This window comes from Numida meleagris, chromosome 13 (genome assembly GCF_002078875.1).
Source record: "Numida meleagris isolate 19003 breed g44 Domestic line chromosome 13, NumMel1.0, whole genome shotgun sequence".
Taxonomy (NCBI): Eukaryota; Metazoa; Chordata; class Aves; order Galliformes; family Numididae; genus Numida; species Numida meleagris.
In genome coordinates, this window is record NC_034421.1 from 2,483,841 (window position 1) to 2,506,666 (window position 22,826).

General features: G+C 45.4%; 2 protein-coding genes across 8 annotated transcripts in view; one reads left to right on the plus strand and one right to left on the minus strand.

Annotated features, from left to right (window-relative positions):
• Positions 1-22,826, minus strand: part of C13H7orf50 (chromosome 13 C7orf50 homolog) — a 102,190-nt gene that overhangs the window by 23,263 nt on the left and 56,101 nt on the right. The window contains exons 1-2 of one of the 5 annotated variants that reach the window (XM_021412206.1): positions 3,738-4,009; positions 3,497-3,625 (exon numbers count right to left, since the gene is read on the minus strand). The exons of the other annotated variants lie outside the window; for them this stretch is intronic. Of the exons in view, the coding sequence (XP_021267881.1) occupies positions 3,497-3,625; positions 3,738-3,749 (141 nt within the window). The 5' untranslated portion in view covers positions 3,750-4,009. Of the gene's footprint in view, positions 1-3,496; positions 3,626-3,737; positions 4,010-22,826 lie in introns of those variants that run through there. 5 annotated transcript variants of the gene reach the window in all.
• The window catches only part of GPR146 (G protein-coupled receptor 146), a 39,133-nt gene continuing 20,322 nt past the window's right edge, over positions 4,016-22,826 (plus strand). For 2 of the 3 annotated variants that reach the window (XM_021412200.1, XM_021412198.1), the window contains exons 1-2: positions 4,016-4,384; positions 18,212-18,253. Coding sequence is in view for 1 of the 3 variants with exons in the window: in XM_021412202.1 (XP_021267877.1) it covers positions 17,694-17,843; positions 18,212-18,253 (192 nt within the window). In the remaining 2 variants the exon portion in view is untranslated. Of the gene's footprint in view, positions 4,385-17,628; positions 17,844-18,211; positions 18,254-22,826 lie in introns of those variants that run through there. The other variant, XM_021412202.1, reaches the window with a different exon arrangement.

Here is a 22,826-nt window from a genome sequence, read left to right on the forward strand (position 1 = left end):
AAAACAAACACAAAACAGCACAACAGGAACCAATCTTCCCCGCAATGCGGGACTCAAAAGAAAGCAAACCCAAAGCTTTCCATGCAATGGAAAGCCTCGCTGTTTTTTCCTTCAACTTAAATGCCCTCTGCTATGGTCCTCTACTGATGCACCTCTCCTTCAAGTCAGCAGCACTGATTTTTCACCCTGCTTTCCCTGTATCGTTAGTGTGACTGCTGCTCTGAAAGATGCGACCAAAGTTTGTGAGCCAGCCAGATTCCGATTCTTAGCAATTCCTCATTATTTAAATTAAAAACAATACAAAGCAAAACAAACAGCGACCCAAACACTAAACCCAAAAACCAGCAGGGACTTCATTGTGTTGAGGCCATAAATATTCCGCGTTGTCTCCTTCTACATTTATAACGTGACATCGCAATTTGTAGCGCTGCCATTTATCCTTACTACAACACTGTAAAGCCCCTATTTGAGCGTGCGATACACTTGTTTATTGACGTGATAAATTTAAAACACGTGCGTACAAAAAACCACAACGCTTGCTTATTTGCAAAGCCGGGAGAGAGCTCCCACTGCACCTTGGGCCGTGGGCTCATTAGATCTCCGTCTCCGCGAGGTCAGGCCGGGTCAGCACACTTGAATGAATGGCATTGAGGGGAGAGGCGGCGTGCTGGCATGATTAAGGAGGTGGGAGCCTTCCGCTTGGAAGTTTTCCAGAAGGCCTGAAAAGGTGCTCAAAGGGGTATTGCCATTGGGTGCCATGTTTTGAGAAAGAGACGGACCCTCAAATCTTCAGCGTACGTGCTCATAAAAATCGCTGTCGTACCTCCAAGGGAAAGAAGATGAGAGCTCAGACGTCTTCAAGCACATCGCTAGAGTTCGTGCTGCACTACAGCAATCTGCATGCAAAGGGCCGGGACTGCCAATAGAGCCTTTCATCAGTGCCAGCCTCCAAATTTCCCATTTGTATGTAATACATAATACAGCATAAATAAATAATCTGAGACATCTGACTCACAAACTCTAGAGGCCTCCACTGCGGCAGTTTTAGAGTTCAGTTAAAGCTTCCCATTATTATTTGTTGTCTGGAAATATCGCATCAACGTAAAATACTTGGTATGTTGTCTTTAGCGACGTGTTTACCTCTCATAAAGGGGGAACCCTTTCAAACTGAAGTGAGTAGAGGATTTAGCAGCGTCAAGCGGTCTTGCTAAGCAATTCCAAACAGAGAACGCCAACCCTAACAGCGAGAGGGACTGGAAGGGGCAGAAAGATTTGCCTGGGTGGGGATTTCCTGAAGACACGGGGTCCTTTCTTTTTACAGGAAGAGTGGCACAAACAAACAGGGGTATAAACAGCTTCAGCTGGCGGTGCAGAACTGTGCTAGCTGACAACCACAAGGGGACTAACGGCACATTCATCTGGTTGTGTTTCAGCAGAGAAATAAGCACTTTTCTAACTAGTTACCAGATTTATAGCTAACCGAACGTCCGAATGTCCTCTGCTGTCTCACGCTGCGGTAGAACTGAGGATATCCTGTATTCTGCTCCTCCTTCCCGCTCAACAGTGCGGTCCAGGTGCTGACATCCACCAGCACAGGCCTGGAGCTGCTCCTGCAGAGGGGCTCAGCACCGCCCAGCCCAAGGCTGAGCATGGCAGCAGCCTCAGCACAGCCCTGCCTGCCAGGAAACGGAATGCAAAGAACCAGCAGAGCAGAGAGGTGATGGAAGAGGAAACCTGGCAGAGGAGACAGGAAGAGGGCTGGAGAAAGGAAGGAAACCGAAGTGACTGTTAGTACCAATGAACCCAGTTCCTCCAAAAGTCAGAGGGCTGCTATCTCCTTCTGCCAGCAGAGCAGCACCACGGCAAGGCAAGCAACATCAGAAATTCAGAGGAATCAATTTTAGCATGCCCAGCAGTGACAAATAAGGCTTATAAAGAAGGCTTCACATTTGTGAACTCCAAAGAGAAAGAAGGTGGAACGGGGATACAGCTTGCTTCACAGTAGCAGCACTGTGCTGCTCTGTTTGTTCATTAAGCTGATGTTATTTCATAACCTTTAATATAGGGCAATGTCAAAGGGGCTTTGTTCAGTGCCCAGGATGACTGGCCCCTCACACAACGTGCTCTGCCCACCCACAGCCTCCTGCCCCACGTATGCCCCGGCTATGATATCAGCACACAAAACGCTATTTCTTTCGTACACAACAAATCCATGGCTCGATCAATACCTGGCCATCCACCAGCTCCACAGCAAAAAGCAGAATCTATAACCACGGGTCAAAACCCACAAAGAAGAAAAGCTGGCAAATCCTTCGATGCAAGGCTCAGAAAAGAAAGACTGACAAATGATTTACTCTTTGAGGCTTGCCAAAGATCCGCACTGCAACCACAGCTAGAGAACTGACACAAAGTAGTTCACAGCCATATTGGATTTAAATAATTATTTTTTATCATTTAGCACCTTATAAAAAGTATGACCAGAGAGGGCATACAGAATTCCGCTGCCATGCAGAAAGCAAGCTTTGATTCAAAGGAAACGGTTGTAGAAATACATTTCTTTGTATCATCTCCGTGGGACTTACAGAGGGAGATTTTAAAAAATTCTATATTGTACAAAGAAATAATTAATGCTTTTCATAAAAGCCAGCTGTTTTTGACATCTCAGCTCTTGGCTACACAAACACTGGGAATAAATTACACCGAGTTGATTTGGAAAGGTTTGTGTGGATGCAACCCAGGCAGAAAAGCCTGAAACAAGTTCTGCAGGAAGCCAGACTTAAATAAGAACAAGCTTTTTATCTTCCTGATCCAGGAAAGGGTTTTTTTTCAGTGGTTGTGTCAATGTTAAGAGGAAAACAAACATGTCCTTACATACACAGGCACGGCATGCCCGGAGCACAGGCAGGCAGGTGGCACTGGAATTTGCAGCTGTCATTTGCAATGGGTGCACCTTGAGATCAGACAACGTGCAGCGATGTGATCTTTGTGTGTTTCACAGACTTACACCCCGTTCTAAGGAGCACATCAAGTGTAATCATTAGGAACTGCTGAATAAGAAGAAATCCAACTATTTACTAAATTAAATGAAAGCATTTACAGGCACGGAGAGCAATAAGACTTACAAAAGGAGCTTGTTGCGTTCCACTTTATAGATTGTTTGCCCCTATAAAGTACGTACTGTAACAGATGAAGCTCTAAAGCATAAATTAGTACCATATTCTATTCCTCATTTTTCTCCACCGGTATCAGAGTCCTGAATGCAACAGAAATATTTAAGACAACGGCACGACTGCAGCTTGGGGAATGCAGTTTTGCTTCATTTGCAACTCCAGCACTGCCAGGAATGTTCACATATTTGCAGAAGGATTTCGCTTACTAAGGGTAAGAACCCTTAATTAAACCACATTCACCAATCAGGGGAAGAGAGAAATGAGAAAAAGGGGAAGACAAAAAGGAACCCTCGGGAAGCATTTGTACCCACAGCTCTGTGGCTCACCCGCAGCCCCTCAGAACCAGAAGTGCACAGAGGGATTTTCACGAGCGTACGAGACCGTCGCAGCCGCCTGCGCTGCTGTCGCACCGTGGGCTCCTCCGGGTGCTGACGGCCCCTCCTGGCAATATCTGGCTGCGGGCACACGGAGGTAGAGGCAGAGGAGAAGCTGTTTTGAAATCAGTGCTGGAGGGAGGGGGGAAAAAAAAAAAAAAGAAAAAACAACCCCAAAAAACCCCCAACAAACCACGAGCTCCATCTCCTCCAATGAAAGAGGTACCACAGGGTGTAGGCAGGTTGCCAGGCGCGCTCGGCAGCGTGACCGCACTGCATTGAGTTTCTTTAATGAAAGCCAGGAAAGAACACATTACACAGTGTTTCTTCTGCGAGCTCGCTAGCCTCCAGTGATTGAAATCAATAAAAACAGTCGGCAAGGGGCCCAGTGGGGGAAGAGAGAAACCTCCACTACAGCATTCAGTTTGCTTTGCACTTTCTCCCTCCCCCCTGAAGTTAAACTCAGATCACCATGACAAGCTGCTCCGCTCCCAGCGCTCGCACCGGGATTTGAGGGCAGCGAGCACCTCGGCTCCTGCCGCCCCGCTCAGAGAACGACGGCGTCGCGCTGAGTTCGAATCCCTCCTGGAAAAGTCCAGCGGACAAGTGCACCGCTCCGCACCCAGGAAGGGGCGAGCCCCGCGGCAGGAGGATGTTAGAGGAGCGCGGGGAAGGAGAAGGAGCGATCTGAGCCAGCGGGAGCCCACGTCCCGGCGAGGATGCCAAGCCAGGGGAGCTGCGGATCTGCGGGACGCGCTGGCAGCCAGCGCCCCAGCTCACAGCGCCCTGCACCCTAGGGCAGCCCGGCGCTCGGCGGCACGTCACCACGCGCAGACCCAGGTAAGCGGGAGCCACGTTAAATCGTCCTCCGCTTTGCGCCCAGTATCGGACCGGGAGCTCCGCACCTCGCGTCCCTCCCGGTCCCCTCCCAGGTGTGCCAGCGCTAAACTCGTCCTGCTGGAAAGTTGTGTGTGGGGCCGCTGATCCTCGCCGAGCTACCAAACGCGCACAAAAGCTCTTTGTTTGCCAGTTTGGTGTCGGGTTTGCTCGCTGACAAGGTAGCGCGGGGCCATTGCGTAACCCCCGCGCTGGAGCGCGGCCCTGGGCTGCTCGCGGCGATGGACGCGGCCGCGCTGAGGCTGCCAGTAATGAATTTCTAATGGGGTCCATACTTATCTATGTTATTTATGTATTTTAATCACCATAGCAGCCACACACTCCGTACTTGCACCGAGCTCCATGTGCTGGTTTGCACCACGAACTACAGCAACTTGCATGCACGTGGGTTTCTTGGATTATTATACTGAACAGCAATTTGTAACCGTCTTTTGATACAGCCAAAGGGGCTCTGGGGCACACTGTCCGGGAATGACCAACGTAGGTCTACCCAATGCTTGTGTATTCTGCCACTATATAGCCCTATAAAAATGGGAGAGACACAGATCACAACTGTAGACCTCCAGTCCTTCACAAGTTTTTGGTCAGCTTTAAACAACATGATCTACCTAGACATCAGCGAGACACTGAGGGTGAAATCAAAGCTTGCCTTTCGCCAGGTCAGCACGAACGATGGTGGCTCAATGGGATGGCCAAGCAGCAGGTTCCTGCAGAGCCCCCAGGCACCTGGAGGGCAGGCGCGTGTTGTGACAGACTGACAGTCTGACGGACTGACAGCCCTCCCCATGCCTCCCACTGCAGTGCCACCAGGCAGGGCGTTAAGGCCGGAGCTCAGCAAGTGCGTCTGTATGGGGGCAGGTGCAGCTCTGCAGAACAGCCTGTTAGGGGGTGACGGGTTGTTTTTCTCATCGCATGGAAATGTAAACGAGACCCACGCTTTAAGGGTGAGGTAGAGAACATCTCCGTGATTAGGACTTATTTTTGCACAGAAGTTTGATGAAACTTTTTTAAAGCACAAACATTGCAGAGGCAATCCTTAAACACCAAGAAGTTTTTCAGCTGATTTTATCAGTCCAGTTTTGCACTCTTTGCAAAAAAAACAGTCATAAAATTACAGCTTAGGAGGTAAGAAAATTAACAACAAAAAAAAAGAAAGTCATGATTCAGAATAGAAAATGGTCCCTTCTGACTTTTGGGGCATACCCACAGGCCCACGATTCACCGTACTCCCTCAGTTTTCAGAACCTGTTGTGTGCTCTGCCTGTTCCTGCACAGATCCCTTGCAGAAATCCCAGCACCCATCGAAGGTGTCAGAGCAATCGCATCCCCTCCAACCTGCAGGACTGCTTTCCATTGCTCTTAGAGCTAAATTTATCCTTATGCAGAGGAACACACTGAAGTCTTTTCTTAAAATCCCAAAAAAGAAAAGCTTAGGTGGGACAGACAATGCACATCACTCGAGTTCTAATGATATTCCTCCCCATCAGCCTCCCAGCAGAAAACATAAATGCTATCTTTAAAGCAGGACACAAGGTACTTTTGTTCACAGCAGTATTTTTCAGAAGCAAAGTGGTCTGAGTTTCCATAACGCTGTTAACAGAACGTGTTCTCTTCAAGCACGCAACAGAGAAAAAAAGCATCATGCATTTTCTTAGCCAGAAGAAGCTGTGAGCAAACACAGACACTCTATCTGCCATACCACAGGGCAAGATTTGTCTACATTTCTCAGTTGTGCCAATGGTATTTAAGCAGATTCACTGAGTAGTGACCCAATCCTTCAAACCTTTCCTTCAGACTATGGAGATTGGGAAGAACCCTGTGGTGCTTCCTTGAGCTGGACACAACAAAACTGGACCAATGGGAGTCTTCCCACATTTCTACTAGAATCACAGAATCACAGAATTAGAACTAGCCTTGACAGTCTCTTATCATTAGAAGTACTTCACCCTCAGCTGTCTTCAATATAGTCAGGAGTTCCCAATAACACATTCAATTGTCTGTACAGCAAAACGGACTGGTAAAAGAGCTTTTGGAAAAGAGCACATAAGATTTTGTAACCATCACCAAAGTAGGTGAAACACTTCCAAAGGCGGAAGGACAAAACACTTTGTTTTAATCTCTCCTATCTACATCTTGATGAAGGGAAAGATCTGGAATTCTACAAAACAATCTGAACGATTATTCCAAAGAGGCTGGAATTCAACAATGGCGACAACAACAAAGTGCAACTCTCGGGATGTGCTGAGCACCTGGGTAACCAGCCCTGAGCGAAACATAATACTCGTGTCTGCACTGGGAAAAAGAGCATTTCCATCCCTTTCGAATGAACATGATCTGATACTTCTTGAATACTGTAAAGCTTTGAGAGATCTCCTTTCTTAATTACACCAGCAGATCATGTTGACAGTACTGGAGTCATTCAGTCGAGTATATTTAGTCTGCTCAGTTTCAAGTGACAGCTTCCCTGTAATGTACCTACTCTGACAAAAAAAATGGAACGTAACTAAATATACAGTTAGAAAAGGTACGTTTTTTTCCCCCATCTATAGGAAAGACTAGTGAAACTGAAGATTAATTCCTAAATGAAAATCAAATGTTTACTGATCCCTAACAAAGGTGGTTTACCTTATAATTCCAATAGGTTTGACTAAGGAGGAAATTTTTTTGTTACAGACATCATCAACAGCCTCACTCCTCAACCCTCCCCCCAACCCAAAAAAAAAAAAATAAAATAAAATAAAGAAACAAGTAAAAAATCTCAGATCTCTTTAGCAATAAGATGCCATTAGCTTCAGCTCCGGAGGTCAACAGGATGCACAGCCAGAGTCAATTCTCCTCCTGGTGTATATCCTCTACTTGCAAACTCTGGGTTCTCCCAGACAATTGAAAGAAAAACCAAACAAAACCAGAACCCTCAACAGATTTCTATTCATGAATTTCACATTTAACAAAACTAATATGACTGTAGCTTAACATACTGAGATTGTTTCAAAAACAAATATTCCAGAATGTACCCCGTATTTAAGCACGCTTACATACACACAGGCACAAAAATGCAGGTACATGCGATTTTAGCCTGTGAAGAAAGAGTGGGCAGGATTTTTCTTCTGCAGAACGTATTTCTTTCGTGACCCAACAGCCCTAAAGTAGACACCCACAGCAACACCAAGAACACTCTACAGCTCAGCACTGAGAGAGACAACCGCCTTGATCGCGTCCTGTCACTTGACTTGCTTTGCAGCAGGGTAAATGCCATGGGAGGATAGAGAATTTGATCCTAAGAGACATCTGAGCACACAATAAGGAATAAAGGGGAAGAAAATTATATATTTTTGCATTTCAGTATGTCCAATGATAACCAGTCACGGATGACTTAGATTGTGACGATTCCTGCAAAATACATATAATTTCCATGAATAGACCTTTGAACCCCTGTGTGAGCCTGTTTAAAGAAACAAGTGCTATAAAGCTCCACTTGTATCTCCTGTGCAGTTCAGTTCCCACTGAACATCCCGTTCTAAGAAGTTTGGTCTCAAGAAGAAAGGGAAAGGAAGGATGTTTCCAAGAGAGAGCACACATTGCAGCACCTCGCCTTCCTCCTGGCCTGCCTGCTGCCCTCCCACTCCAAATCATAGAATGGTTTGGTCACGTAGCTCCAGCCCCCTCCCCCCGATGCAGCCCAGGATACAGTTGGCCTTCTGGACTGAGAGCACACATTGCCAGCTCATGCTGAGTCCTTCGTCAGCCCGAACTGTGCTGGCTGACCAAACACGACCGGTAGGAAGAAAGAACCTGAACAAGCTTGCCAGATTGACATGGTCCCCTGAAAGTTCCTTAAGACAATCTCACCAACAGCTTCTGCATTCTTGAAGTCTCTGACATTACAGTGCAATCTCTTCCCGAATCCTACTTAGCAACATTTCCCTTATTTTTGTCTTGAGTTCCCTGATAGCTGTATGTCTATGACTGACATTCAGAAGCCCTCCGAATTCATCACGCAGTCCTGGGACACTGAGATGACATCTGTTCTTATAGCATCAGGTGTGCCTTCATCATAGAGGAGGAGCAGAAAATTGAAAAACAATTATAATTTCAGATCCTACATTAAGACCTGTCGACTGTTGAGTAGAAAAACTCCACGAAAGCTGTTTGCGCTCCCACACACCATGCTAAAGAGCATCGTTGTGAGGGCAGCACAAAACAAAATGTGGTTGGTGTTTGTTTTGAAATTAAGACAGCTAGCAAGGTATCCTACAATAAAATTTTATTCATCTACATTTTAATAATAGCTAGCTTACACATTGATAAAGCTAATGCTATGATTTACGTGAACTGAATTTATAACTCGCTCCGGTTTTACACGTATAAGTTACATTTTGTATGTCTGATAAACCAAGTGAGGTGGTTTACTCCTGACAGCAGACAGCAGGACTACCCGAATGGAAAGACAGATCTTCAAGAATTATTTTTTTTTTATTTTAACTGGAAAACAAAAGGCAAAAAGTCAGAATTCTTATTCGAGTGGCAGTGGAAAAGCTTCCTATTTCTTTTTAATTGTAAGCAGTACAACACAGATTAAAACAGAAAATTCAGCCATAAATCAAATGTAAAATATTCTGTCTTAACAAGAAACTTTCCAGTATTATGAAATGAGAAAGCAGCTGTACTTCCCCACTGAAAATTAAGCTAAACATCAAGATGTCCCTAAAACGCCTTAAATAAAATTGCAATCTCTAAATCCAAAGAAAATCTGCTTAGGACAATTAGGTTCTCCCTTTTTTTCCTTTTATTTTTTAAGCCATCTTTTGAAATCAGTATTTTCCCTTGGAATTCTGGGAGGTACAGCCATGCTGGAAGGTTGCAAGGTGGAACTGGAGAGCATTGGCTTCCTCTCAAGACACCAAGACAAAACCATTTCACTCCTTACATACCATCTTCACAGATTCCCTGCATGAAGTCCGCATTTACTTAATGCTTCCAGAAAATCTGTCATTGACTTCTGTTAATTGACTCACAAAATTCCAGCGCCAACCTCCCTTCCCCTCTACGTGACCAACCAGCAAGCAGCACCAGCACAAGGTGCAAATCTACCATCAGCTCCAACGTTCAAGTTACAAACAGCACCTATTTTGTACCTGCACACTTAGATCTTACTATAATTAGCTTTGGGACACAACTGGAAATAAAAGATAGTATTCTGATTCATCAAACGCTCCCGACAGCTTTCATGGCAGGAAGCGTGGTTCATGTTGGCAGGTTCAAGGCAAACTCCGCAGCTTGCCCGAAGTAACAAACAGAAACCAGCGGTGGAACTTCTCAGCTTAAAATTTCCTAACTTCCAGGCATATGTTCAGCCAGAAAAACGTATTACAGAATGACATTCTCTCCTTTCATCCAGCTCTTATTCATTTTTAGACAAAAAAAAAAAAACCAAAAAAAAATCAAACACTCCTTAACTATTTTGCTTTGTGTACCTTTTTGCAAGGCAGCTCTGCTGCAGGTTTCTGCGGCTGCCCCGGCTGGCTGCGCTCACACAGCCCTGGGGACTGCACCCCCGGTGCCTTGGGAACCTCCACCCAGCTGGGGGCCCCTGGCCCAGCAAACCCCTCACCAGAGAAAACCTAAATAACTGCACAAAGCCACTCAGACAACACTCTTCTACATCTGAGATGGAATTTCGTAATTACTTCGAAGGTTCCTCCCGCTCCAAAGGAGGCCGTGGGGCTGCAGGAGTGGCTGTGCTCTATCAACCAGTGCAAAGCAGCACGGCGATATGTACTGGGGAACCCAAATGTCACACAAAATGAAGAGAAAAATACGAACTGCATACACGAGGCCCTCACTGCCAGAACATATAGAACGTTCCTCAGCTGACAGCTTTATAACTGTAAATGGTTCTGCAAATGAAATCCAAACAAAAGAGCGGAGATGTTCTCTAAATCACTCAGCTATTGCTGTTTAGCGAAACCAGCAACCACGAACTCCAGCAAACAAAAAGAGGTACTTTAAGTGAGTTTAATGAATGGAAAAAATGTCAGGATTCTTTCTTTCAGCTCTATTTTTCTGTATTCGCGAACCTATCCACACCATGATTCAGTTCACCCTGACATATACTGTATCACCAACAATCAATCACGTCAACTTTTTATATGTTGAGAGAAGTCAGATACGGAGTGATAAAAACGAGTTCAGGCAGAGGGCACATGCTGAGCAGCTGTGAGTCCATTCAAGCTGTCTGTACGCCTAAGCGCTTGATGCCATTACTCTGAGCTCTGATTTCTTCCTTTCCCGCCTTACCCTGAAATATCCATATTATATTATAATAGAAATCATTAACTTACTGGAGGAAATACAGTCACGTGGTGACTGCAGCAGACCAAACAATACGCTTGTAAATTAGACGTCGTATATTTTGCTTACAGTAAAAGATTATACAGCCACCTGCTCTGTTCAGGCTCTAAACAGAGCTTTCTGGTGAACAAACGAATCTCAGCTAATTGTTTCAGGCATGATTTAAACCATCCTAAGGTAGAACTGCTGCCAAAAGACACACCCCGTGCTCTCCTGTCTCCCCCCTGGTTGGCCCCAGTGTTGGTACAGCCTTGTTAACACCTCTGGGTTCGAACAACCTCCCCATTCCATGACCAAACCATGACCGAACCATGGCACCCGCCAAAGGCTGCTTCAAACCCAAGTCTGGGAATGGTTGTGGCAGCAGGAGGAGGAGGTGATGCGAAGGGGGAGGTGTGTGGCTAGACAGCTCGTGGGATCATTTTTGCACCCTCTGCTTCAGACACCATTCCTTGAGAGAAATAGAAGTGTAAAATATTGAACGTTGCCGTGTGTATCCGACCTTTTAAGTAGAAGGGGGTGATGACTTTCAGCTTGCCAACCCAAATAATCACAGATCTTTTGGCATTTGCTGCTTTTTAGGGGTGCCGTGTATAGCACAGCTATTTTCTCTCTAATCTCAAAATGACAAGAGAGATGCACTGAAGGCAGGAAACATTATTTTTCCTTGGCGGCCCGATATCAGGCTGTGCCCATGACACATGAGGACGTGCCAGTCACCAAGAGTCTGATGCTGCTGTCAAAAATCAGCAACAACATTTCCAATGACCTCAGCCAGTGACTAAGAAAAATCAGGCAAAGGAGGCAGCAGGGAGTAAGGAAATGTTTTAGGAAAAAGGAACAAGAAACTCAAGGGAGTCGGAAGAAGGAGGGTTTATACGCAGTAGGGAGCAGGAGGAGAACTGAAAGCCCGAGGAGCAGGGCTGTCTGATGAGAGTGCAGGACGTGGCAGGGCAGGAAGGGGCCCCGCTGGAATACACGGGGTAATCCAAGGAGCAAGGAAGACCGGCGGATGTGCTAACTCCCGTGAAATACCACAAAGGGAGAGTACAGTGGGATAAGAGAAGGAAAGGCAAAAGTAAACGTGTGAGGAGAAGAAACTTGGAGAACGTGCACAGTTTGACTAGAATACTTGCTCTTCCTCCATCCCTGGAGAGGTGATCAAGAGTAAAAATGGCCTCTCCCCACCCAAAGCACAGGAGGGAGCAAGCAACCTGGGACACCAGGCACAGAGGGCAGCTCTCCATCACTGCTCACACGTGGATGCTTTAGATGGAGTACAATCTGAGAACGTGGAGTAGAGAACGGGAGCCAACGAGCAGCTGCCCAGAAGGCAGCTGCTACTTCTCACAGTTAAGCAAACTAGAAAGAAAACCAAAACGTCATGGTAGATTTAAATGTATGATTTGGAACATGAGTTTTGCTTTAACCCAAGACTGGTGATATTGTATGCGAGACAAGAATCAGTCTGTCACGAATCCAGTCCAACTCTTTTCATCCTGCAATTGTGTTTCAGTGAGTGAGCATTTGCAATAGGAATGGAACAGCCAGGATCAAATACCCTCACTATAACTACATTTTGAAAAAGCTATTTTTCTGGTAGACATAAGCAAGTAAATTCAAACATCAACAACAAATAACCAATATAGCTCTCTCTAGGGTTTTATGGCATAAGGGTCTCCCCTTCTCACAACACTGAAATTATTCGCAGACAAGGTGGGTCTCTCTCTGTTCTCAGCCCTCCTGGGTGTGCTGCTTTCTCCATTCTCCCCTCCCTTCAGATGTGCTCAGGCTGCTAGAGCCATTATTCCCCGACTTGCAGCGCTGAGCTGCTCGGCACACACCCTGACTTCCTGCCCATCCTGAGCTCCAAACCACATCCAGGAAACAAACAGCAACGGAAGCAGACAGGCTCCAATGGGAGCTGTCAGGTTTTTAGCCAGTTGAATTTACAGGCACAGCGAGCAGGCATTGGTTAGCTTCTGCATTTTACACTGTAAGAAAAAATCCCCCACATCACCAGCATTAAAAAGCACGATAATTTGACGAGGTCTTCCCGAGTGAAACTACTAAAAGTCAAACATTCCATTGCACTATTACAATGTGTGTGCAGCCAATAAGCGATAAGGTTCAACCCAGTTGCAAAAGCATTTTGTTTTCATCAGGGGGCTCTCTCATTTTGACCTAAGCACGGAGGGTCATTGCTATAGGACCAATGACACACAAAAGTGTTCAGGTACAAAATGTTTAATTCTTTGAACATTAGGTTGATTTGTTTTATAGAGCTAAACCAATATTTGAAGGGTTGAACAAATATTTGAAATGCTTTTGGCTAGTTACCTATTAAGAAAGAGAACAAATTGTTTCCAAAGGACTTTTTGCCCCTCCGGCACCACGGAGCGAAATTCAGACTGAGCTCATCACATCTGAAAGATGTTCACCTGGTCTGAGCCGGACCCTCCCAGCAGGTCGTTGTAAAGATGCCTGACAGGGTGCCTGAAAGGAAACGCTTTGGGAACAGGAGTGCTCTAACAGGGAGGAACAGATACGCTAAAATATATAAAATAGGAAATGAAAAAGTAAAACGTCATTGAGGTGAAAGGAATAAAGACGTGACGGTAGCAATACTCATGTTGAAACCTGTGCAAAATGTACGACCCGAAAAGAAAGCGCAGTGGCAAGAACTGTAATCATCCCTGGGCTGATCTTCTCGTCAGAACCAGAAGCACGCTCCCAAGGCTGAAGAAGGGTTAATTCCACGATGCTTCCTGAACTACTTGGCCTATACATTCAGGAGAAACAAAAGGAGAAAAATTGCTTTCTCACCTAATTCACAAATTCCTCTTAGAAGCAATTGTCGAGATTTTTTTAAAGCATTTTTATCTATTCGATGAAGAATAGGGGCACTGCCAACAAACCGCCTGGTCCCACCTGTCTGCCCTCTCAATAACAGAACTGCTTTCCATCCCACTCTGAGGGCTGGCAGAAACACCACCCATTTCACAGTGCACACGGGTCTCTAAAGGCTTCTGAAACCCGTCCCCCACAGTGAAGACCTTACTATTTTCCGGTTTCATTTTAGATTTTTAGAATGAGGTTGTATTTGGATGGCAGTCAAAGCAGGCTGAATGGGTCTTGTGCTGCAGCGGGGTCAAACAGGAATCACTTTCATAACCCTGTCCAAAACGTGGCATCGAGTCCGTCTCCCTCACCAGGTGCAGCAGCTAAAGCAGGACACAAGCTGTAGGGTTTCAGATTTGAGAAATACTTTAAAGTGAGGGAGATGCCATTTATGAATTCTGGTTATATAAAGTTATTTAAGTGCTGTACAATAAATAACACGGCAACATACGCTTTCAACACATTCGGAAGCTAAGTCATAAAAACAGTCTTATTTTGGCTAAAGTGCAAAAATCTACACGCAACAAATGTTGCAAAGGAGAAGCCACTAAATCCACTACAAAGATGACAAGTTCTGCAGCGTTTCCGCGGCTCTTTCTCCAGACTGATAACCAGAATTTAAACAAACGAGACTGCAAAACACCTCACGCATACAAAAAGAACGTTTAATCTTCAATCCTCTTAGCTGCGAAATCGAGCGCGCCTAATGGAACACAAAAAGGAAGCCACATCAGACGTGCACCTCAAGCACGTTACGCAAGCCATCAAAGGAAAAGGGGAACAACCTAAGTAAAGCGACTTGCAAAGCAGACTGTCCAGAAACTGCTGAGCCTTTCCAGAGGGACAGATCCGGCCCCGAGTGCCTCTGCTGCGATGTTTGAAAGGTGTGACAACAGCAAAGTGAAATCCTTGGCAACAGAGAATAAATTCTAACATTTGAAGGACGAAGCAAAGAGACAGACACCTCTCTCCATCACACAAATCCCACTGACGGGTGCTGCAGAGCTCAGAATGCCGTCACTTCTTCTGAACAATGAAAGAAAACCACAGAAACCAACAGGAGCAGCAGCCAACACTCACCACCCTATTTGGGCATTACGGTCCTATAAATACATACGCGGCATCTAAACAAGGGAACGTTTTTCATTCCCCTTGTACGAAAATGATTAGCTGCAGCACACTAATAATACACTCTGAAATCCCGAGGGACAAGCGTCAGTTTTCATGTCCCAATGCCAGAATGTGACTCGGCACCGCGGTGGTCACGCTGCCATAAATGTACAACGAGCATGAGCAGCACACGCCGCCACGCACAGAGCAATCTTTTACAACTCTGAAAGCTGTGTTCGTGCCACGGAGAGAGGAATACAGAGTACGTTAGTCACAACAAAAGCATTTCGCAAGAAGAGCCCCTTGATCTCATCCAGTTTACAGATTTCATCTCACTTAAAGAGAGACAGAACCAATTTGGGCCGATGCGATACAGCATCGTGACTCTGTTCATCCACAAAGGCTTGTAGCGCTGCCTGTCATTCGAGTACGTGTATATTATCTAGCAGTTTTATAATTGAGATAATATTTACTGCTGGAAACGATGTGAAGTAGGACAAGGATTACATTGAGCATTATCAAATGGGGCCTCAGTTATGATTTCTAGGCACAGGCAGGAATTGGGTAGCAAGGCAAAGTTTAAGAAAACAGTAATACTCTTGTGTATTAACAGAAGGCCTCTTCTGCTCCATAGTGCGCTACCCAAGACCATTTCCTTCCTTAGTATTAAAATTCTAATCAGCCTTCATTTCATCTACAGAAATGTATGACCCAGGCTAAGTCCTGTGTATAGCTCTGGAAACAAACAGCCCTGGAATGTGAGACCCCAATTCTTAATTCAGCTATCATAATCTGTACGTGCACAAACAGGGAATATTAAAAACACGCCAAGTGCCACACCGTGTAACACAATGAACTGCTGCTTTCAACGCATCTTAGGTGCTACATACATACTTATAGGACCATCATGACAAGAAATAACCCCCTGCCCAACTGCAGCATGCCTACATCTCAGTGGGACACAGGATGCCAAAAAGAGCAGGGAAGAAAGAGGAGCTGACACGCATTGCACACAGGACCCACGAATCAGTCAGGACAGCGCTGTATGAAAGTTGTTTGCTGGTGAAATTAAGATTTTGGCCATGCACAAGTCACCCGTGAAGGCACCGCAATCTGGTGCTGCTATTTGCAGTGCCCGCATGGGTGCAGAGCAGACCACGCGGCTGCAACGCAGCACCCAGGGCAGCAAGGCTGCTGCTCGAGACACTGCAAACCAGAGTCTGGGCTGAGCTCTAGGCGCTGTAATCTAGCAGAAAAACACTGAGAAGTGTATCAAGCCAGGCTTGTCAGCCTTAATATTTTCTGGTGATTTGAACAGGGCCGGGGAATACAATAAGCATCTTTACAAATCCAGTTGGCTTTCCTTCAGATCCAGAAGCCTGTTTGCAAGCTGCACAAGAACAGGAGCCCACACGAAATCACATTTTGAACGCAGAGCCAACCCAGCCCTGCTCCTCAGCCTCTGTGCTGAAACCTGTCTGCAGCAACACCGCTGTGAGCACGTGCCATTGCTCTTAGAAGTACTTTTTGCAGAGCTACACTCAGCTTCAGGACTACCTCTCATTTCTTATTACAAAATCTTCTGTATTTCTTTTTAAGTTTACGTTAATGAAGTATTTCCACCGGCACCAACGAGTTAAAAATTACATCAGCTTCCTTGCAGATTTGTTTTTAATCAGGCTGGTAGGTATTCCCCATTTGCCAGTGCAAATCAGCTTCATTTGCTTAGGAGCTCAGATTTGGAGCGAACAATGGTATTTTCAAAACAAATACATCACGTTGAAGTGAGGGCAGTCGTGGTTCATCTGAATCATATGGTCAGATTGCAAATCTAAGCCACGGAAATAGAGGTTGTGTCACCCCGCAGCTGGGACAGCCGCGTTTGGACAGCAGTGCTACATCAAGGCCACGGGGCCAGCCTGGGTGCTCGCCTGCGTGGAAGTGAAAGATCCCATGAGAACATTAAAAAAAGAAAGGTTTTTGTGTCCTCGCCAAACCCCTTCCCTCACTTAATGCTACCACGGGCCGAGTTTCTTCTGAGCAAATGATTGCAGGAGGGTGCTGCCAAGGAATTGCTACCGATTCATTTTCATCCGATCACACAGCACAGGAATTAAGCACTGTGCAAAACACGTGGGTGAGCTAATTACAAAAGGTCTTCTCCTGCCACACAAACGCACGCCAAGTGACCGAGGCCGCTCGCATCACCTGCAAACAGAGCTTTTCCTTCTGTCTTTCAAGCAGGGAGGAAGCACGAGAGCCGCGCAGCTCGGAGGCTTGGACAGCACTCTCATAGCAGAGCCATGCTGTGTGAACATGTGGGTCCATCAGACAATTGTTGGGAGCAGTGAATTCTAAATCTGAGCCAGTGATAGGGCTCGTGCTGTTTGGAAAAAAAAAACAGAAAGGGGGGGGTGTGCAAAACCACACAGGGAAAGGTTTCAGACTTGTTAAAAAGCAGCACGGTGTGACCAGTGCTGGGCGGGATGGCCTGCAGACCAGGAAATGGTGCAGGATGCTATCTTACAACATTTCTTTGCAAATATTCAGTTTCCCCCAACATTCAGCCACAGTTAAGTACCCTTGAACTAATTAAACCTTCTTTTTAGTGGAAAACACACGTTTGATACCACGGGCTCATTCATTTATCTAAACTAAAATGCTTAAAACTCTTTTTTTTTTTTTAATTTTACTGTAAGAAATAGGTAAATTCGTGCTTGACTTCACGCCTCTCCTTTAGATAAGTTCCATCTGCACACTGAAATGCTGCCTGCATTCTGAGCAGCCACGCATCCCCTACTTGTTAGCTCACTCACCTACCTGCTCTCCACCACTTTGCCACCACACAAAGGAGCAGACACACCCCGGGTAACCCCAGTGAAGGAGCACAATGCAATGCACCAGAACCACCACACTGTGCAGAAACAAACCAACCCGACACGTGTCACAGCATCTCGTTCCATGCCAGATGCTTCATACTGGGACCGCTCGGCTTCAGCTCTCCCCCAGCACGCGCGTTGTTTTCAGTGAGAAGGAAGCTGTGCGTTTCTGTCTTTAGGTGGATACACAGCTTTTGTTCAGGAACCTCAATCCACCTCAAAAATGTAAATACAGCCACTGACACCACAGGGATGCGCTCACTCTCCCATCAGCTCTTCAGTGACAGCGGCTGAGTCAGCGAGCAGTATCATGCAGCAATTCAGCGCCAAACACCGCAAACAATTATGTTCTCGACTTCTTAATACAACACTGTATGTTGTAAACACGAAAAAAAGTGCTAAAAGTCGTCGTAGGTAGAAGGGAACAGACAAAATGAAACATATTCCTCTTTTATCGGAATGGGTGAAATTTGCTTTTCAGCCACTTACGAGCAATTGTTTCACCTTCTGGTTTTGTTTTCCCTTCCAGGGGCTCCATCTTCGAGTGACGATCTTCTGGGCTGCACCTCACGTGAGTACAGGCATTACTGTCTATGTTTTTAACCAATGTCCAATAGTGAAAATATTGACCAGCGTTGCGATTTCTAGACCTTCTGTTTACTTCTGTGAAATTGTACTGGCAGATTTGCTAAGTCCCCCTGCAGGGGTTAGTGAAGGCAGTTGGTGTTTAGTCCTGGCCGGATCTCCTCCTCAGAGTTCACAGTCAGGCCGCCCACGTAGGCTCATTCAAAGATTCCTCCAATGCACTACAGCTACAGCGTTGGGAAATTTGGACTTGGGGGACGCATCCCGTGATCCTCAGGCACTTAAAGACTCTTTGCCAGGCAAAAGAACCCCTGAGATCCAGAGAAACTGCAGAAACAGACCGGAGGAACATCAACACCTGGAGGACTGAATTGGCATCATCCCTGCGAGCTGCATGCCGATCCCTTCGAGAAGGAATCGAGGCAGTAACGCTCTGCTCCCCACCTCCACCAGCAGAACATCACAGCAGCTAACACTGGAAGCCCACAGCCCACATGAAAGGATTTTACGCACTGACAAAGGCTGCCCAGAGTGCGCTGCTCTCGCTGCTTAATGAGCCAAGGACTAGAGCCAGGAATTATTTAATGCTAACACCAGCCCTGCCAGCACTCAGTGCTGCTCTGCGGCTCTCGGCAAACCACTTCAGCTTCTTCATTTTCTCCTCCGTACAGCGAACACGACATTTCTGCACCCAGTAACCATCTCCCCAGTGTTCAATTCCCAATTTGATATTCGAGCCATAAATGCACTGCCTCCCTTCCTTTTACTTTGATAAAGTACAATCAGTATCAATAGGCAACACTTTTTAAAAACTTATTTCCAACTATTGTGAAACAGGAGCTGAATGTTTATGGAGTAGTTACTTTTTATGTCAGTTTACCATAGGGCCTCTTTAGCCACAAGCTTACAGCCGGAGGCCCCAAGGCATTTTTGGGAATGGAAACTTTTGGAGCTCAGCTCTTAACAAATTTCCAACCCGCAGTATGTTTTTCATTAGTCTACATGGTGTTATAATAAATGATGCACTTCCTCTTTCATTTTATGATTTTTTTAAACATGCAACAATTTTTTCTGTCTGTTTTCTATTACTTTAAAATACTCAACCACAATCACCGTAGAGTCTACTCTATGTATAACGACAGAAGGGATATATTGAGTAAGATATCAGCTAGAACAAGACAAGCTTCTCATTTAAATTCTCAACTGAAGGCCAATCATAAATGCATTCAGTGTATGCAGCTCCCTTCTTAGGGGCCGTTGTTACAAAAAATGGTAGTACATCTGGTATTCCAGAAGCTGAAGTTGGCCCAGAAAAGGCTCCTCACCTGCAGGACACAGCTAAAGCAGTGTGAGCTCACTGGCCAGATGTTAAACCCATGAAAAACTCCTCATGCCGTCACATAGCAGAATTACACAAAGGGCTTTTTTGCATAAAGACCAAGACCATAATTTTTGCATAGTTTTGGGCCCCCCGTGCAAGAAAGCTTCTAAAAGAGTGCAAAAAGATGAACAGGGGGACCCTGGGTTGTGGTGGGCAGGAAGGCTGCTGGCCCTGCGGGGAGGCATGGGATGAGGTGAGAGCTCAGCACTCTTCTCTGAGTGCAGCTCCTAGAGATGCCAGCTCTCATTTTCCTGGAGCAAGGACCAGGATTCCTCAACTGCTGCAGTGGATCCTTTACATCACAGTAGAATTAGACCCCGGAAAGGACAAATGTAATTCTCACTTTCAAAAGTTTATAAACAGCAGATAACAGCATCCCAAACAAAAATATTGCAAAGCTATCGCTCTAAACAAAACAGAGTACAAAGGGAAAGTGTCTAAAAAATAGAGAGAGAAAAGAAAAAAGCCAAACATGCAGCATTTGAGAATGTAACTCTCCATCCTAACAGCATGACTACCCACATTTAAAGCAAGCCAAAGTTCCTTGCGCTGTCTTGTTCCTCTCACCCCAAACTAGTTTGGTGAGCTCTGCAGGCGGTCGAAGGAAAATCAAAACCAAATGTCTTCAACATCTCCGAGCTGACGTCTGAGAACGCAGTGTTATCAAGAAATGCTCATCTCCCTTCTGGGCGCACTTGCACACATCTTTGGCAGTAACTGAACTCGGCACATCCGTAACAGACAAAGCACATAGACAAGAGTGTCTATATATTTGTTCAGTAATACTGGGGGACTTTTGTAGGTGGAAACCTGAGAATTGAGAAAGAGTAGGGTCTAACACTAAAGGGTATCCACAAAACGAAGGGCGTGGTGGTGATGGGCTGGCGGCTGGACTAGGTGATCTCAGTCATCTTTTCCAACCTCAGTGATCCTAAGGTCAGCCTTTAATGCTAAGGAGCTGGAGCCTACCATCGTCTTTTTAGCGTAGAAAGGAAAGCGAAGGCCGCCTGCTGCCACTGCCAGTAAGGAGGGAGGACTGAATTAAGCAGATCCTGCTAATGACAGGACCCAGTGAAGAGCAAGGATTATCATTACATAGCATTCAGTTGTCTGACCCACTTCACCAGATTTAAAAAAACAGTAAAAAGAAATACAACTTTTATAATCACATTTCAAAATACCAACTAATTAGGCATTGCGATTGTTCAGTGGCAGAAAAGTACTCACAAAAGGGAGGAGCAATTCTCCGCTACGTGCCCAAATAGATATTTGAATATTTTTAAGATGACAGATGGTCGATACACACATTTATTTTTAGAGAACCTTCTAATGTTCACGGTCTATAAATAATTCTCAATAAGAACATACTCCCAGGGGCTGGCAGCACCAGGAAAACCAGGCTATGCCAACAAGAAGGCATTCCAGTCCAACTTCATCACGTCTAGCATACCGTGTTTCATTTACAAATCTTTGATTTCTAAATGAATGGCAGTTCAAAGTACATTTTAAACACAGATACTTTCTGCCTATGTATATAGAGATTGCTAGAGATTAAGTCACTTTAATTAAAGACTTAAGCAGGTGTCACTTTGTGATACTCTTTGAATTCGGTTTAAACAGATGTATGTGCTGTGATTACCCAGCAGTGCGCTTTAAAAACAAGCATAATCAAAGATCTCCCAAGCAGAGCAAAGGAAAGCTACTTTGTCTGACAGTCTGACGTTTGCTGCTGCTCGTCTGTCATACACGTAACACACACATAACTGAGTTGGAAGCAGCATTCTAAAACACTCAGCAATACACAAAAGCCCTGGAAGCAGCTCTGGGGGGGAAGCCCGGGCCACGCCAGACCTACGCATTTCACTGGGGTTTTGTCCCTGTTTTTATACACGTATTAAACGATGCAAAGTTAACTTGCAGTGACAAGGCCTAAAGCAGAAAATTTAAAAGCATTTGGGATTCAACTAACCAGGTTTAAACATGAAAATGGAATTATTTCTAACTAATTCTTCTCTCAATGTCATGCTGTAGAGTGATAGCAATACGAATACCCTGATTCTCCATTACTCAAAGGTTCTTTCTTGAAAAAAAAAAAAAATTAATCCAAAGATTAATTTAAAGCTATCTGATGAAAATACCTTAGTATTTACCTTAATATTTTTTGAATATATACTGAATTCGAGTGAAGTGATTTCAAAAGTTACCCTGGATGCTCTTCTCATTTTAAGACATTAAATATTGGCTCTCCCAGATTTCCATTATACGTTGTCTGACAATATTTGCTGCTGCTGACTACACGAGCTGACTGTTAATTCTTACAGTGCTAACAACAAAGTTTTGCAGAAGTTGGGCACAGAAGACATTTCAGAACGTCATACTTAGTGCAGGTGTAATTTCACGTAAAGAAAGTGTAAAAATTGGTAGCACCAAATGCACAAATTCGCTCTTGATCTTTTTTTACTAATTATATCATCTGCAATAGCTACCTTCAAACTTGCCTCTTAATCCTGCTTTAAATGATTGTTTACTGCTGACACCTGAAGACAACGGGAGGGCACAGACATACTTGCATAATCTGGAGCACAGGGAACTAGCAAATCCCAAGCTGAAGTCCCAAAGCCAAGACAAAGCCATGGACAGAGCTGTGGAAGAAATCAGCGATGGAAGCAGACAGCAATCCGGCAGCTTACTGGGTCAGTGCACGGCGTGTGGTGTAACGACTCAAAGGGAAAGCTTACAACACGTAGCGTGATTTGCACGAGAGCACAGTTCTGGGAGCTCCGACTCCTAAAGAAGCAGTTGTGAAAAAATTAGATTCCCATTTTCGTGTGCTTTACTCTGCTTCAACGGCGCTGATGCTGCAGATAGAGAAATCCGAAAAACACAGAGGGGCAGAAAGAAGGATGCGTTCTATTGCTTCAGCAGAAAGGTGCAAATCTGGAGTAACTGCAAAGGTTTGAGAGGTGAATAGGGGCTGGTGTGACTGCGTGCTGCAGCTGGCCGCACGGCTGCACCGCTTCTGGTCCAGAGACTGCACCAAGGCTCGCCTTTGGCCAGGAAGGGAAAACCACCAAAGTTAGGGAAGGTCCTTTTAGTACCCACGTCAGGCACAGGTTATTAAGAGAACACGGTACGGCCGCTCCACCTCCAGGTTTACTTGCTGGGGGCTGGTTGTGTA